The sequence below is a fragment of the Clytia hemisphaerica genome, unplaced genomic scaffold (genome assembly GCF_902728285.1).
Source record: "Clytia hemisphaerica strain Z4C2 unplaced genomic scaffold, Clytia hemisphaerica genome assembly, whole genome shotgun sequence".
NCBI classification, from domain to species: Eukaryota; Metazoa; Cnidaria; class Hydrozoa; order Leptothecata; family Clytiidae; genus Clytia; species Clytia hemisphaerica.
Window position 1 is genome coordinate 294,763 of NW_027104389.1, and position 14,999 is coordinate 309,761.

The 14,999-nt window shown below is 34.5% G+C and overlaps 1 protein-coding gene and 1 long non-coding RNA gene across 2 annotated transcripts; both read right to left on the reverse strand.

Moving 5' to 3' along the window:
* Positions 1–7,045: 7,045 nt before the first annotated feature.
* On the reverse strand, positions 7,046–8,408 carry LOC136819629 (uncharacterized). Its single transcript, XR_010848461.1, has 3 exons — positions 8,377–8,408; positions 7,242–7,298; positions 7,046–7,122 (listed from the first exon to the last, which is right to left on the reverse strand). It is a non-coding gene; the product is annotated as an uncharacterized lncRNA (long non-coding RNA).
* Positions 8,409–8,702: 294 nt separating this feature from the next.
* LOC136819547 (neurofilament light polypeptide-like) lies at positions 8,703–12,468 on the reverse strand. Its single transcript, XM_067075782.1, has 3 exons — positions 12,373–12,468; positions 9,398–9,425; positions 8,703–9,061 (listed from the first exon to the last, which is right to left on the reverse strand). The coding sequence occupies exons 1-3, from the start codon at positions 12,466–12,468 to the stop codon at positions 8,703–8,705; spliced, it is 483 nt and encodes a 160-aa protein (XP_066931883.1).
* Between the last annotated feature and the right edge of the window lie 2,531 nt (positions 12,469–14,999).

The window sequence follows — 14,999 nt, forward strand, 5'->3', positions numbered from 1 at the left end:
GGTTAGCACGTTCGACAGTTAATAAACATACTCAATGTTCTTAGCCAAATTACTCAATTTTTTGGAGATGTTTTTTTGCTCACGAAGTCTTGAATTTGAAAGAACAAGAGCATGAAATTTTGGTTTCTAAACGTTTTTTTTATAAGAAACAAACGACTAATTTTAATAGATCGTCACTATTTGTGTTCTGAATGATTGTTTAATGGTCACGTCACGTAGATATCAATTATAAACGTGTTAAATGCATAATCCAGGTAGGTCCATCAAAGTATCACTTGTTTTAATTTTTTTTTCGTTATTGTTATAGGATGTTTGTAGCTAGCATTATGAAAACTTATTCGTGCATAATTAGAATAATTAACATAATATATGCATGGATTGTGCATCCCGCATCGTGAATCGTTGGATCGCGCATCGTAAATTACACAAACCGGTTAATCGATATAATCAATAATCTTGAGTAATCGATAAATAATCGATAAGTAATCGATATATTAGATATCTATTAACCGATAGAATCGATAGGTAATCGATATCCCCCACATCAGTGTCAATTCAATGTAAAAAAAACTTAATATGGTATTAGAAATAAAAAACTATCAGAATATAATTTTAGATATTTTAAATCTTTTGGTCACAGGGTCATGTTCTGAAAAATTACCATTTTCATTTCAGACCCACATAAAAATTGTCAGCAAGAAAGACAGTATTTACAGATCTACCGGAGATGACCAACAATTCTTTAGATGTACCGCTGAAACAGCAGGCTCATCAAACCATTTGGTCCAGGAGAAGTTTCCAAACAAGAATGTGCAGCTTGTCTTTTACCTTTCACACGTAAGTGACCTTGTGACCTTAAATATTCCCGACGACCGCTTCAGAATCATTCCGGAACCCTAAGCCAACAACAATCACCCCTGAGCCAACATTGACACAGAACCCTACCGATAACAATGACTCAAGAACCGGCCACAACTACGACAAAAATCTCATGTAAGCTTTTTAAAATATTACATAACACCATGAACATATAAACGATTGGACTTCTCTTATATTGTCTCTTTGAAGCGAGCTTCGTTGCCGTCTGTATTTCAAAATTGGTATAAAAAATCCAACAATATTCCGTCACAATTTTATTTCTTTGAATTAGGTAGAAAGATAAATACGTAAAAGAATTTGTAGAGCTTGAACATTACTCGTAATTCACAAGAGAATTATTCTAAATTTTTTTTATAAGTGGCCAATGTATTTTATCAACATTTTTCAATGCTGAAATGCAGAATTTAAACTGCGTGTGTACTTTTTAATCACTTTTGTCAGTCCTATCATTTTTTTGAAAAAGAATAGTATGCCAAAGTTAAGAGCCTGTGTCATATGAATATCATAGTTTAAACCCCATACTCTTGAGTCAAAATTTGGAAATATTAGTCAGACTTTGCACAAGCTGAAATGATTTTGCCTTTGTCATTTTTTTTGTTATGATATAGATAAAAGACTTGAGAAAAATAGAACTAAAGTCTGTCCAGATATAATTGGCAGTGGAAACAAGAATGCCTGTAACTTTTGATAGTCAAATATAATTATGGAAATTTTTTTTGCTTGTTTTAGAGAATGAAAAGCGCTATATTTGAATGTATTTTTGGTTGAAAAATTCGCGATTTTTAGCGGTTAAATTTGCGATTGTAAAAATTGAGCTTTTTTTCTACGTGTGCTATAACGTTCATTTTTACACCAGTGGTAGTTCAACCTTAGGTTAAGAAGTTTATTAAATTTCAAGGCGAACAGAAAAGTCCTTCGGAAGATATGAGACCCGAAATACCCCTTGGTAGCACTTTTCTTTGAAATATCAAATCTCCAACTTATTACTAAAAACGGGGGTTATGTTATCTTTTTTGAACAGTGCAATTAAACGGTTATAAGATTTGATTTTAATAATACAACCACTGACTTTATAAACCCTGGACGATTGGAAATTTTGAAATGGCTACTGGCAAAGAAGTATTTGTAGTGTTAAAGATTTGCCTAATGACACTGTGCTGCATTGCTAGTGTACAAGCAAAACAGATCTAACCAGGGGGAACTAATTTCATAGAAACTCCGTTCAAAACATTTTTCTTGATCGTTATTGAGAAACTGCCTCCATGGTCTATATGAAGCTCAATGAATTCAAAGATATATCTTTTCAGGTCCTGACGACTTATCTGGTGACAAAGAAGACAGTCGATATGCTCATCCCGCTGATAATAAACAATTCATAACTTGTACAAACAAAATCAGAGTTGGGTTATGTTTAAGTTATCCAGTTACACTTGTCTTATCAATGAATGTGGACTTGGTAGTTGAAGGAACAAGTAAGTATTTAGTTATATTAAATTAATTAAAGAATATTTAATAATGAAATTTACCGAAACATTAAGAATACATTAGAAATATCACCATTAAAGAATTAGGCAACCAAACTTAAGACTGTCCTTTTTAGAGCATTTTCAAAATTTCCGTGAAACCCATGAAAATATGATGATTTTCTGAAGACCCATGAACTATGAATTTTGCACTCTTGAAACCCTTAGAATTTAGAAACCTCAAAGGTATTTTTTCTTTAAGAACTTTTTTAATGCAAAATTTTATCCCACTTTGTGGTAATAAATATAAAAAGAGCCTAAAAGTCAAATGAATAAATTGAAGCTATAAAGAAGTCTAGAGTAACTCGATCGTTCTAGACAGTGGCGTGGTGTTAGGAGAAGGGTCAGGGTTGCACAGGCCCCCAGTAGAGCTACTTCAAGAGGGACGCCAAAATATTAAAATGATTTAAACCCAATTTATACAGCTCTCAAAGTCTGTTACCAACTTTTCTCGGGATTAGCTCATTAGTTCTTTCTGATTTTTGCGCTCAGTGATGGGAAATGGTGGTTCCCAAAAACTGACAGTCTGATTTTCGAGGAAAAAAATTTTTGGGGCAAAGTTTGACAAAAAAGTGCCTAAAAATAGGGGTTTTTGGACATAAAATTGAATCAGTAAATTTTTCTCTTTTTTGCATGAAAAAATCTTAAGCTGTACATTTTTTGATAGTGTACACAATTAATTTTGTATCAAAATTATTACATTTTCACACATTTGCAACCTTTATTTCTTGCGTCCATTATCCAAGAAAAGAACAAAAAATGTGAAAATCAATCTACTTTGACTTTCTCAAATCTCTTTTCTAGATTCTGACTTAAACTATGTTTCGTTAATGGAATTTGTTATATGCCCGTAGATGTTCATCAGGAAACCTTGGACAATGAGTAAGTGTCTGCGTGTACTTATGTTTTCATTTTTAGAATAAATCCAGGACAAAACCAAAATTGGTTATACACAAATCAAATTCTGAATATTGAAAAATTAGTTCCCTTTGGTCGGAGGAAATGGTTCTAGGGCTACCTCAAAAAAATAATCATTTATACCAACTTTCTTATCCGATAATATCTTTGGATTGCAGCCAATAGTCTTTGGATTGCAGTCAATAGTCTTTGAATTGCAGTCAATCGTCTTTGAATTGCAGTCAATCGTCTTTGAATGAAAATCGAATTCAAAAGAGTCTAGGGACTCGAGGGTTTTCAGATCATCCGCTCCGCTATCTATGTCTTTATGACTCTCTCTTAGTACAATGTCCTGTCTCAGTTTTATATTAAATCCAGACTTTTTATTTGTCTCTGTTAGGTAATGCATACATTTCCCATTGATGGTTCGAAATTTTAAAAATGTGGACAAATAATTGATGGGATTGACATGATGAAATTGATTTAATGTCAAGAGAACCTGGTTGGGTAACTATATTTCTAACTTGTACAATTTTTTTTGCAAAGTTCATCCAACGTTCACGGCGTGTATTTTATGCTAGATGAGGACTAAAGTTTGCTACTGTATCCTGATTTTGCTCATGTTTATTATGCATGTGAGTCTTTCTGAAAGTTATGTCTGTACCTATGAAGTTATCTCTGTACCTACAGCTGATTAATTCTAACATTAGGAAAACATTTCCTTTGTGAGCCACTCCACCACTAAATTTAGATTTCTTCGGAATAAAAGGATATTCACTTTTCAATAAAAAGGGGACGTTTTAAGAAACTGGCCTTGAACATCCTCTTCACAAATGGGGGTTCGCAAACTTCTAATTGGGTACACTAATACTGGAAATGACCAACCTACAAAATGACACACTTAATGCGATACAATCGATTTGAGCATAACCGAGAAAAACATGGTTTTATTTAATAAAAATGATAAAAATAGAAAATGGTTTTACAGTTTTGAAATCCTTCATAAAAAGTACCATTTGAAATCCGTCAGGGAACAAGATCGGCCAAAAATATGCTGATCTCTCCAGACAGGCAATAAAAGCGTTCTTTTGAGTTCACAAATGCTGAGGTATTTTGAGTAAAGCTAGAGGACATGGCAAATTGTTTTTCTTACTCCAGTCTCCTGTGATTAAACTTTCAGTTCCTGAACAGTAAAATTGTTAGTTAATCTTTGAAGTTTAGTGTTATTGTTATCTAAGAAACGATCTAATGGTCCAAAATAAACCTTAATCAATATCTCGAAATTTTGAAATGACGCGATATAAATTGAATAATCAGTTGACCTATTCTCTGAGTCTTTCACATGTATTAACGAATCTGCCATTTCATTCTCCTCCTCTCGAGGGATCTGTTCTGAAAACTTTTTTCCCTTTCAATGCTAAATAAAAGTTGGCGAACGAAAGTTGATGTAAATCGTATTTTGAACTTCCTATAGTTGATATTATTAGAGGATTTTGACTGTCTATGTTGATTGTAAAACTGTTCCTCCTCTCAGCAAATGAGAAAAATTTTGAAGAATGACTTAATCGCTAATAGGTCTTTGAGAGTAATTCTAATGATGAAAAACTGCCTGCACAAATCTCCTTATTAGTCTTTCGCAGATGAATCTGAAATGTCCGTAAATTCACTTTTGTATATGCTGTGTTATGTTGTGTTAGATAAGGTCGTGGTTTTGCCTCGTGATGTCATGCTAGATCCCTCTATTTAACATTTTGGTGCAGGGTATCAACGATAAATGAACTGTTATGTAAGATAATTGCTTAACACCTGTTAATTCTTGAGATGAAGCGGTTTCTATTCTTTGTAGAAGACTGGTAAGTTTATGTTTCTGTACTTCACCTTTGCATCAATCACTATACTTAGCCATGAATCCTCTTGCCTGGGATTAGACTCAGATTTCTCGACATTTTAAGAACCAAACCGCTGATGAATCCCTCATCGAAAGCGTTCATGATGCAATCGATAGAATCATTGTAGAATTTTGTAGAAATATGATCTTTCGGGGACTCCGGTTCAGCCTTTCCGCACCCATAGTACCAGATGGTACTCCTGAATAGATTTGGGTGCTCTTCTCTGTCTGGGTAATTTATGTGTATCTATGTCCAACTTCTGTGCTTTCAAATTTACTTCATCATAAAACAATTCAAATAACTTGTCAGTTCTTAACTTTTTAATGGTCGCAAGAGTTTTATTTGCTGTGCGCTTTGCCGTGTAGTAAAGCAATAATTTATCGTTATGAAGTAGTATCAAAGTTTCTAATCGCAAGCCAAAGAAATATTCAAATGTGTGCATTTCGGCTTGCACACATCCGACTCGAGCCTTTGTCTCTCTGTTCTTGTACTCCGAGGTCTAGCGAATGGGGGTAGAAATGAATGGAAAGTATCTATGACTTCAGAGTATGGGTAAAGAAATAACATCTTAAAGGTCAACCAGTATTTTGAGGCCCTAGACGAATCAGCATTTATAAAATCGAAAATTCTGAATAGGTGTAACAGCAAAAAAATCTTGGAATTCCAATCCTATCAGCCTGACTTTAATAGTTTAGAACAAAAAACTTTAACATTATATGTAAAAAATGTCGCTGAATCAGTTAAACTGCAAATTCAGTCAATATTTTTGCAAAAAATAGCAGAAAAATACCTTTATTAAAGCATAATATTTTCAGTTTCAGAATTAAGCTTCAGTTGAGAGATTGGTTTAACTACTTCAAGAAGTTGTAAAATCAAAATTGTCAGGATTAATTTTTGCGGTTTTGACGAAAAACCGCGATAAACGCTAAAATTAAAACCCGCAAAAATTAGTTCCAACGAGGTAAACAATTCTACCAGAATGTGATTTTTTCTTCATCTTTCATTTTCATGATCTTTTTTTTAAGAAAACGTGAACTTTATTAAGAAAGTGTTCCACTCAAAAATGACTTTCAACAATTACAAAAGAGCATTTTAGTTCAATTTCGATTAAGAGTTCAGGCTTTTTTGTTTCAAATGCTTAAATTAAAATGGTAAATTATAATGCTTGAAAACTTCCTTTCTCAAAAACATTCAAACCAAAATATCCTCTGTTGTTGTAAGAACAAAACCTTTTCGATATTCCGATTTTAAACATACCAAAATGAATTTTAGAAATTTGAAATAAATAAATAGCATTGAAAAATCAAACTCAAAATTGAAAAGGAACTTAGGACACAAAAAATAAATGAATTGAAAATTAACTAATCCTAACTATTTTTGAAAGATTTATAAGTACGATCCCAAACAAGTGAGCAAACAAGACTTATAGGCCAGCAATAATTCGATTAGCTGCGCTTTCAGCCCACTGCTTCTCAAATGTATTCTTCTGAGCTCTCCTTCACCTCCACCATCTTTATCATTAAAATCTCTTCTCCCTTTTACTTTCTTCGTGTTCCTCCTCCTCCATCTCGCTCTCTCTCCAGTAGGTCAGCAACCTTTCAATGATGACCAACTTAAGCCCAGTCATCGGTAGATTCCTTCTTCGCAGCTCTTCCCTCAACTCCACCACTTTCATTTCTTTGATCCGTCCCTTGGTCAAGGGTAAGTGCCTATCATTGGCCAGACTTTCGTGAGTCTTCGTTCTTTTTCCAATATGACGAGCCTTTCCTTGAACTATTTTTCTCTTCTCATTTTATAACCATCTTGGGCGGCCCCTTGTGGGAAGAGCTATAGCTGGTAACACCTCCTCTCCTGCTCCTACCGGTTCTTCTCCGATCTCCTCTCCTGCTCCTACAGGTTCTTCTCCAACCTCCTCTCCTGCTTCTTCTGCTTTGCTATGAAAATAAATATGGTTGTCAATATTCTTTACATTTCTCAATTCAATTAAAGTTAAAATTACACTGCTTTATAAATGATTCACTGACGATGTAGTACTTAAAGTAAGAATACTAACCTGCTCACTGTTGACCTCAGCTTCTGCCTCCTCGAGGATTTGGGCAAGGTTTTCACCCTAAACCGAAACAAAATTCTTGATGATTATTGATCTTACGTGATGTGATAATTGATCTTAAGTGATGTGATAATGTAATGATTTTTTTAGTTGCCAAAAATTCTACTAATTCTGTCCACAACAAGCAAGCACCCTTTTATTTGTTTTAACTAAAACTCCTTAGCATATATCTTAAAGGGGTTATCAGATGGTTACCAAGATTGAGATACTTCACTACTGAACCTACAGAGAATAGAAGACTTCATTTTTCCTTACCCAAAATTTTAATCGTTTTTCTTAAACTGTGACTCAATTTCTTGGGTTTTAAAAGATCTCAGAAAGTAGTCTTTTTTATGGATTTCGCATCACGCTTTCTGGTTTGTTATTGTAATCCAAGTTGGCTTCCAGACTCACAAAATTCCGAGAGATTTTCCCTTTCGTTTATTTGTTTAAGCGGAGGAGCATTGTGGAAGTTTGCTATTCTGGATACTCGTATTGTCGCTGCCCAAACGGTTTCGAAAAAAACTTTTCTGTCAGTGGGTTTAATGTGTTAAGTTTAGCAAAGCATTTGTAAATTATTTCTTTGAATGGGTAACACTTTTATACTTTATTTCATTTTTGGACCTACCTGGAGGTCCTATAAATTAGCCTGTGTTCGTCCGTCTGTTCATCTGTTACCAACTTTTCTCAGGATTGAATCATAGGAGTTTTGTGATTTTCGGTACAAAGGTGCAAAATGGTGATTAGAAAAATGTGATGGAGGCCCATTTTCGAAAGAAAAAATTGAGCTAATTAGGGCCTTAAAATGCCCAAAAATAGGGTTTTTTGGACTTTGTTAAAAATTTGTTCCTTAGTTTTCCTATTTTTTTTGTACAAAGACTTAGAATTACAGTTTGCTAAATATGATTAGTCTCATTTTTCGAAAGAATTTTGGACTGTTAAAAATCTGTTCATTAGTTTTTCCTATTTTTTTGTTTCTACATTGCCTTCATTAAACTTTGATTTAAACTTTGAACCATGGACACGGTTGAGACTTACTTTTTGTAATTTGAAAAAATATCAAACAAAAAATAATAAGAATTAAATTAAACGGACGTACCACTGGGCCCGGAGCCACCACTATCATTATCATTATCATCATAATAATCTTTTTTCTTCCTCTTACTGTCTTCATGTTCCTCCTCCTCCATCTCGTTCTCTATCCAGTAGGTCAGCAACCTTTCGATGATGACCAACTCAAGCCCAGTCATCGGTAGGTTCCTTCTACGCAGCTCTTCCCTCAACTCCACCACTTTCATTTCTTTGATCCATCCCTTGCCGTCCCTTGGTCAAGGGTAAGTGCCTATCATTGGCCGGACTTTTGTGGGTCTTCGTTCTTTTTCCAATTTGACGAGCCTTTCCTTGACCTCTTTTTCTCTTCTCGTTTTAAATCTGTCTTGGGCGGCCCCTTGTGGGAAGAGCTATAGCTGGTAACACCTCCTCTCCTACTCCAACCGGTTCCTTTTCCGCCTCCTCTCCTGCTCCTACCGGTTCTTCTCCGACCTGCTCTCCTGCTCCTACCGGTTCCTTTTCCGCCTCCTCTCCTGCTCCAACCGGTTCCTTTTCCGCCTCCTCTCCTGCTCCAACCGGTTCTTCTTCCGCCTCCTCTCCTGCTCCAACCGGTTCTTCTTCCGCCTCCTCTCCTGCTCCTACTGCTTCTTCCGCCTCCTCTCTTGCTCCTACTGCTTCTCCTGCTCCTTCTCTCCTGTTCTTACTGCTTCTTCTGCTCCTTCTGCTCCTTGAAACTATGAAAATAAATATGGTTTTCAATATTCTTTACATTTTTCATTTTAATCAAAGTCAAAATTACACTGCTTTATAAATGTCTTAACAGAGGATTCCCCGTTCCGTATTGAGAAGTCTAGGAGTCGTCTCACTGGAATTGTGTAAGCGTAGGTTTAGACTGCGGTCAGCTTGCGAGACAGTAACACGTAATTTTTCGAACTAGTGCATTAATCCATGGGGAACAAGGCCAGCGCACTTTTACATCATCCACAATGGATTGTTGAATGGATTCCTAGCAAAGTCACTAACTTATGTGACTTAAAACAGACCTATTTTACAGACTATATCAAATTAACTTATAATTTCAAAGTCAACGTCACCAACCTATAAAATAATGAGAAAAATCTAAAGTTAAAAAACAGGGAGTTTGATTGAAAAGTTTACTTATAATAAACAACAAAGAAGGACTTCTAATTTTTACTAAAATAGGCGAATCGGGTACATGTTTGCTTTTAAAAGCAATAGTTTCCTTCCCAAGTAGTTTGTATAAGAGCTTTTTTTTTGTAATTCCAAGGGGTATTTGTTATAAAAGAAAATAAATCAAAAAATTTAAAAGGAAAATCAAAACTAGCGGACAAAGGTTTTGTTTGTGAGCACTATGTAGGGAAAGAGTCCTTATATTTGAAAGCAAATTTTTGTAAAAAATCCATTTAGCAAATCACTGACCTGCTATTCCAATTCCGCCTCCTCGAGGATTGCGGCTTGGTTTTCAGGCAGGAATAAAATAAGGTTATAAGTCTGTTTAACAAGATTTTCACCACAAATTATTCCACTATTTATTACTTTTCCAATTCTTTGAGATTAAAGCAACCTATAGACAAGTTACGAGGGAAAAAGGATGCATTTTTATCAGCATTTTAATTAATTTAAAGAAAAACTTACATTTGATGTGGAACGGAAGTCGACCGGAACGGGAAAAGTCCGTTTAACAAAACTTTTATCGCAAATTATTCCACTAATTCCACGATTGAAGCAACCCATAGTCATGTTACGAGGGAAAAAGGATGCCTACTTATTAGCATTTTAATTTTTGGACTAAAAAACCAATTTTGTGAAATGAGTTTTGTTTATTTTAAATAATGTGTAGCTTTTCAGATAGCGAAAATTTAATTTTTCGTCGGAATAAAATTGTCTAAGTCAAGACAAGGAAATCGGTTACATCGGTAAAAACTCTTTCACTTTGCATGTGTTTGGGCTAATAAAAACACACTTGTTTGCTGTTAAATTAGCTCGCCTCGACCACCATAGACAAGAAAGTAAAATCTTAAGACAAAATCATTATGGTGTCCTGTTGTTCACTCACCATTTGTTCGAGTTGTCTCCTTTGTTGAGCGTTTATTTGTTTTTTGCTGCCTTTTGGAGTCCTGGTGTCATGGTGTTCACTCGCCATGTCAATTTAAGGAAAGAAGTTACTTACTCTCAATTGGTTAATGGGATCTTGTTCATTTGTAACATTTGTAATATTGTTGCTTGCAATTGTAATAAAATGATAAATTGATAAATTTTTAAGCTAAAACTTTGAAGGGAAAAAAAAGATGTTACTTCTTGTTCCTCGTTATAATAACAACTAATCTTTTCTGCGACTTTACAGTGTCACCTGCTTGCTCAATTTAAGGAAAGAAGTTACTTACCTTTTAGTTGGCAGATAATATCGTTTTCGTTTTCCATATTGCTTGCCATTTTAAAGTCTGTCCAGATATAATTGGCAGTGGAAACAAGAATGCCTGTAACTTTTGATAGTCAAATATAATTATGGAAATTTTTTTTGTTTTTTTTAGAGAATCAAAAGCGCTATATTTGAATGTATTTTTGGTTAAAAAATTCGCGATTTTAAGCGGTTAAATTTGCGATTGCAAAAATTGAGCTTTTTTTCTACTTATGCTATAACGTTCATTTTTACACCAGCGGTAGTTCAACCTTAGGTTAAGAAGTTTGTTAAATTTTAAGGCAAACAGAAAAGTCCTTCGGAAGATATGGGACCCGAAATACCCCTTGGTAGCACTTTTCTGTGAAATATCAAATCTCCAACTTATTACTTAAAACGGGGGTAGTGATATGATTGATAAAACAGTTTTTCGATCATAACACATTTTACGACATCGTTAATGACCTCATAGCCAAACTGTGTTTAGTGTTTTGGGAATTAGCAAAGTTCTTTAGACTTAAAAATAACAAAGGCAATATAAGTTCATGCTTATCTTTTCAATAAAAACAATTATACTGTGATTTCACTTCGTTTCGAAATAATAAATGATACCAATAGCAATAATACCAATGCACCAACACTTAACATTTTCCAACTTTTAATTGCACTGTTCAAAAAAGATAACATAACCCCCGTTATTAGTAATAAGTTGGAGATTTGATATTTCACAGAAAAGTGCTACCAAAGGGTATTTCGGGTCCCATATCTTCCGGAGGACTTTTCAGTTTGCCTTGAAATTTAACAAACTTCTTAACCTAAGGTTGAACTACCACTGGCGTAAAAATGAACGTTATAGCATAAGTAGAAAAAAAGCTCAATTTTTGCAATCGCAAATTTAACCGCTAAAAATCGCGAATTTTTCAACAAAAAATACATTGAAATATAGCGCTCTTGAATCTCTAAAAAAAACAAAAAAAAATTCCGTAATTATATTTGACTGTCAAAAGTTACAGGCATTCTTGTTTCCACTGCCAATTATATCTGGACAGACTTTAGATCAATTTATTTAAGATGACACTTTGAAGGGAAAAAAAGATGTTACTTCTTGTTCCTCGTTATAATAACAACCAATCTTTTCTGCGACTTTACAGCGTCACCTACTAGGTCAATTCAATGAAAGAAGTTACTTACTATCAATTGATTGATAGTTTCTTGTTCTTCTGTATCATAGGTATAGTTGTTTGAAGCCATTTTTTAGATACAACCCAATACCAACCAAAAAATCGCAAAAATGATCAATCTTCTTCAAAATTTCAATATTTCCATGAAAACTCGTATCCATCTTCTGCTATATACGTAGTCGCTTAATCAACCCAAAATTGGAATTTAGATCCAAGCCAACTCGTTATCGTCGGATGACCAAAACCATCCCCACTTGATTTTTCGACTAAGGACCAATAGAATTCTTAGTCTCACGGGGATTTCGATAGAAAATTTAATCCCCACTGTCGGAAAAAAGTTTCACCGGGGCTGTGCGGGGCTATTCCTCGTTATAATAACAATGAATCTTTTCTGCGACTTTACAGCGTCACCTACTTGCTCAATTTAATGAAAGAAGTTACTTACCCTTAACTGGTGGATAACTTCTTCATTTTGTTCAACATTGTTGATAATTTCATTTGGATCATATGTGTAGTTTGTTTCAACATTGTTGCTAGCCATTGTAATTAAAATGTTAAGATAATATTCTGAAGAGAAGAAAAAGATGAAATATAATATCAGAAAATGCACATTTGACGGAAGCATATTTTTTGGCCTTTTAGCTTCACAAAGTAAGTTCTAGACCCAGTAGCTCCGTGACGTGATCATTACTTACTCGTAATTGATTGATAGTTTCAATTTCTTCTGGATTTCTTCTGGATCGTAAGGATAGTTCGAAGCCATTTTCAACTCGATTTTTAAGATAACACTTAGAAGAGAAGAAAAAGATGAAATATAATATCAGAAAATGCACATTTTGACGGGAGCATATTTTTTGGCCTTTTAGCTTCACAAAGTAAGTTCTAGACCCAGTAGCTCCGTGACGTGATCATTACTTACTCGTAATTGATTGATAGTTTCAATTTCTTCTGGATTTCTGGATTTCTTCTGGATCGTAAGGATAGTTCGAAGCCATTTTCAACTCGATTTTTAAGATAACACTTTGAAGAGAAGAAAAAGATGGAATATAATATCAGAAAATGCACATTTGACGGAAGCATATTTTTTGGCCTTTTAGCTTCACAAAGTAAGTTCTAGACCCAGTAGCTCCGTGAAGTGATCTGAGATTAAAGATTTTAAGTCAGTTTAACAAAAAAACTTTTATCACAAATTATTCCACTCATTATTATTTTTCCAATTCTTTGAGATTAAAGCAACCCATAGACAACTTACGAGGGAAAAAGGATGCATTTTTATCAGCATTTTAATTAATTTAAAGAAAAACTTACATTTGATGTGGAAGGGAAGTCGACCGGGACGGGAAAAGTCCGTTTAACAAAACTTTTATCACAAATTATTCCACTAATTCCACGATTGAAGCAACCCATAGTCATGTTACGAGGGAAAAAGGATGCATACTTATTAGCATTTTAATTTTTGGACTAAACCAAATTTTTGAAATGAGTTTTGTTTATTTTAAATAATGTGTAGCTTTTCAGATAGCGAAAATTTAATTTTTCGTCGGAATAAAATTGTCTAAGTCAAGACAAGGAAATCGGTTACATCGGTAAAAACTCTTTCACTTTGCATGTGTTTGGGCTAATAAAAACACTTGTTTGCTGTTAAATTGGCTCGCCTCGACCACCATAGACAAGAAAGTAAAATCTTAAGACAAAATCATTTATGGTGTCCTGTTGTTCACTCACCATTTGTTCAAGTTGTCTCCTTTGTTGAGCGTTTATTTGTTTTTTGCTGCCTTTTGGAGTCCTGGTGTCATGGTGTTCACTCGCCATGTCAATTTAAGGAAAGAAATTACTTACTCTCAATTGGTTAATGTTATCTTGTTCATTTAGACCAGCGGCCGAGGTAGTGAATTGTGTCACTTCGTAGGGCACCCCTTAGATCAGGGCAAATTTTTGATATTATTCTCCTAATAGGGTGTAGAATTGATAAAAAAATTTGCCCTTCGAATCTCCTGCAGTTTTCGAGTGAATCGATTTTTAGTTAATCGATAGAACTTATCAAGGGTCCCCCCTTTACTAACGGTTTTTTCGAAGTCTGAAAATCAAATATATGAGGCTGCCAACGGATTCAGCGTGAAAAGTAGATAAAGAAAATGGGGTTATTTGTTAAGTTTCGACCACCTGATGCCGAAAAATGGCATTCTTAAGGCGAAAAATCGACGTTTTTGGCGTTTTCCGATGACGTCAGCATTTTTCTAGGAGCATTTTCAGAAAAAATCATTTCCACAGCTGGATAGCCCTGAATTAGTAGTATCTGAAAATGGTATGGTTTGTTAACTTTCGATGTTCCGATCATGGGATATTTCATTTTTAAGGTGGGTAAAGATGCTGAAAAACCTGGAAAAACTGCTGACTCAGCTAAAAATATCGATAATTTTCAATATTTAAACTAAAATATCTCGAGATCTAGGCATCAAAACTTGACAAACCATACCATTTTCGGATACTACTAATTCAGGGCTATCCAGCTGTGGAAATGATTTTTTCTGAAAATGCTCGTAGAAAAATGCTGACGTCATCGGAAAACGCCAAAAACGTCGATTTTTCGCCTTAAGAATGCCATTTCTCGGCACCAGGTGGTCAAAACTTAACAAATAACCCCATTTTCTTTATCTACTTCTCACGCTGAATCCGTTGGCAGCCTCAGATATTTGATTTTCAGACTTCGAAAAAACCGTTACTAAAGGGGGGACCCTTGATAAGTTTTATCGATTAACTAAAAATCGATTCACTCGAAAACTGCAGGAGATTCGAAGGGCAAATTTTTTTTATCAATTCTTCACCCTATTAGGAGAATAATATCAAAAATTTGCCCTGATCTAAGGGGTGCCCTACGAAAACCATTTTTAAGGCCTTTTTTGAATCTCGGACGCTGGTCTAATTTGTAATATTGTTGCTTGCCATTGTAATAAAATGATAAATTGATAAATTTTTAAGCTAAAACTTTGAAGGGAAAAAAAGATGTTACTTCTTAAAATAATAACAACTAATCTTTTATGCGACTTTACAGCGTCACCTACTTGGTCAATT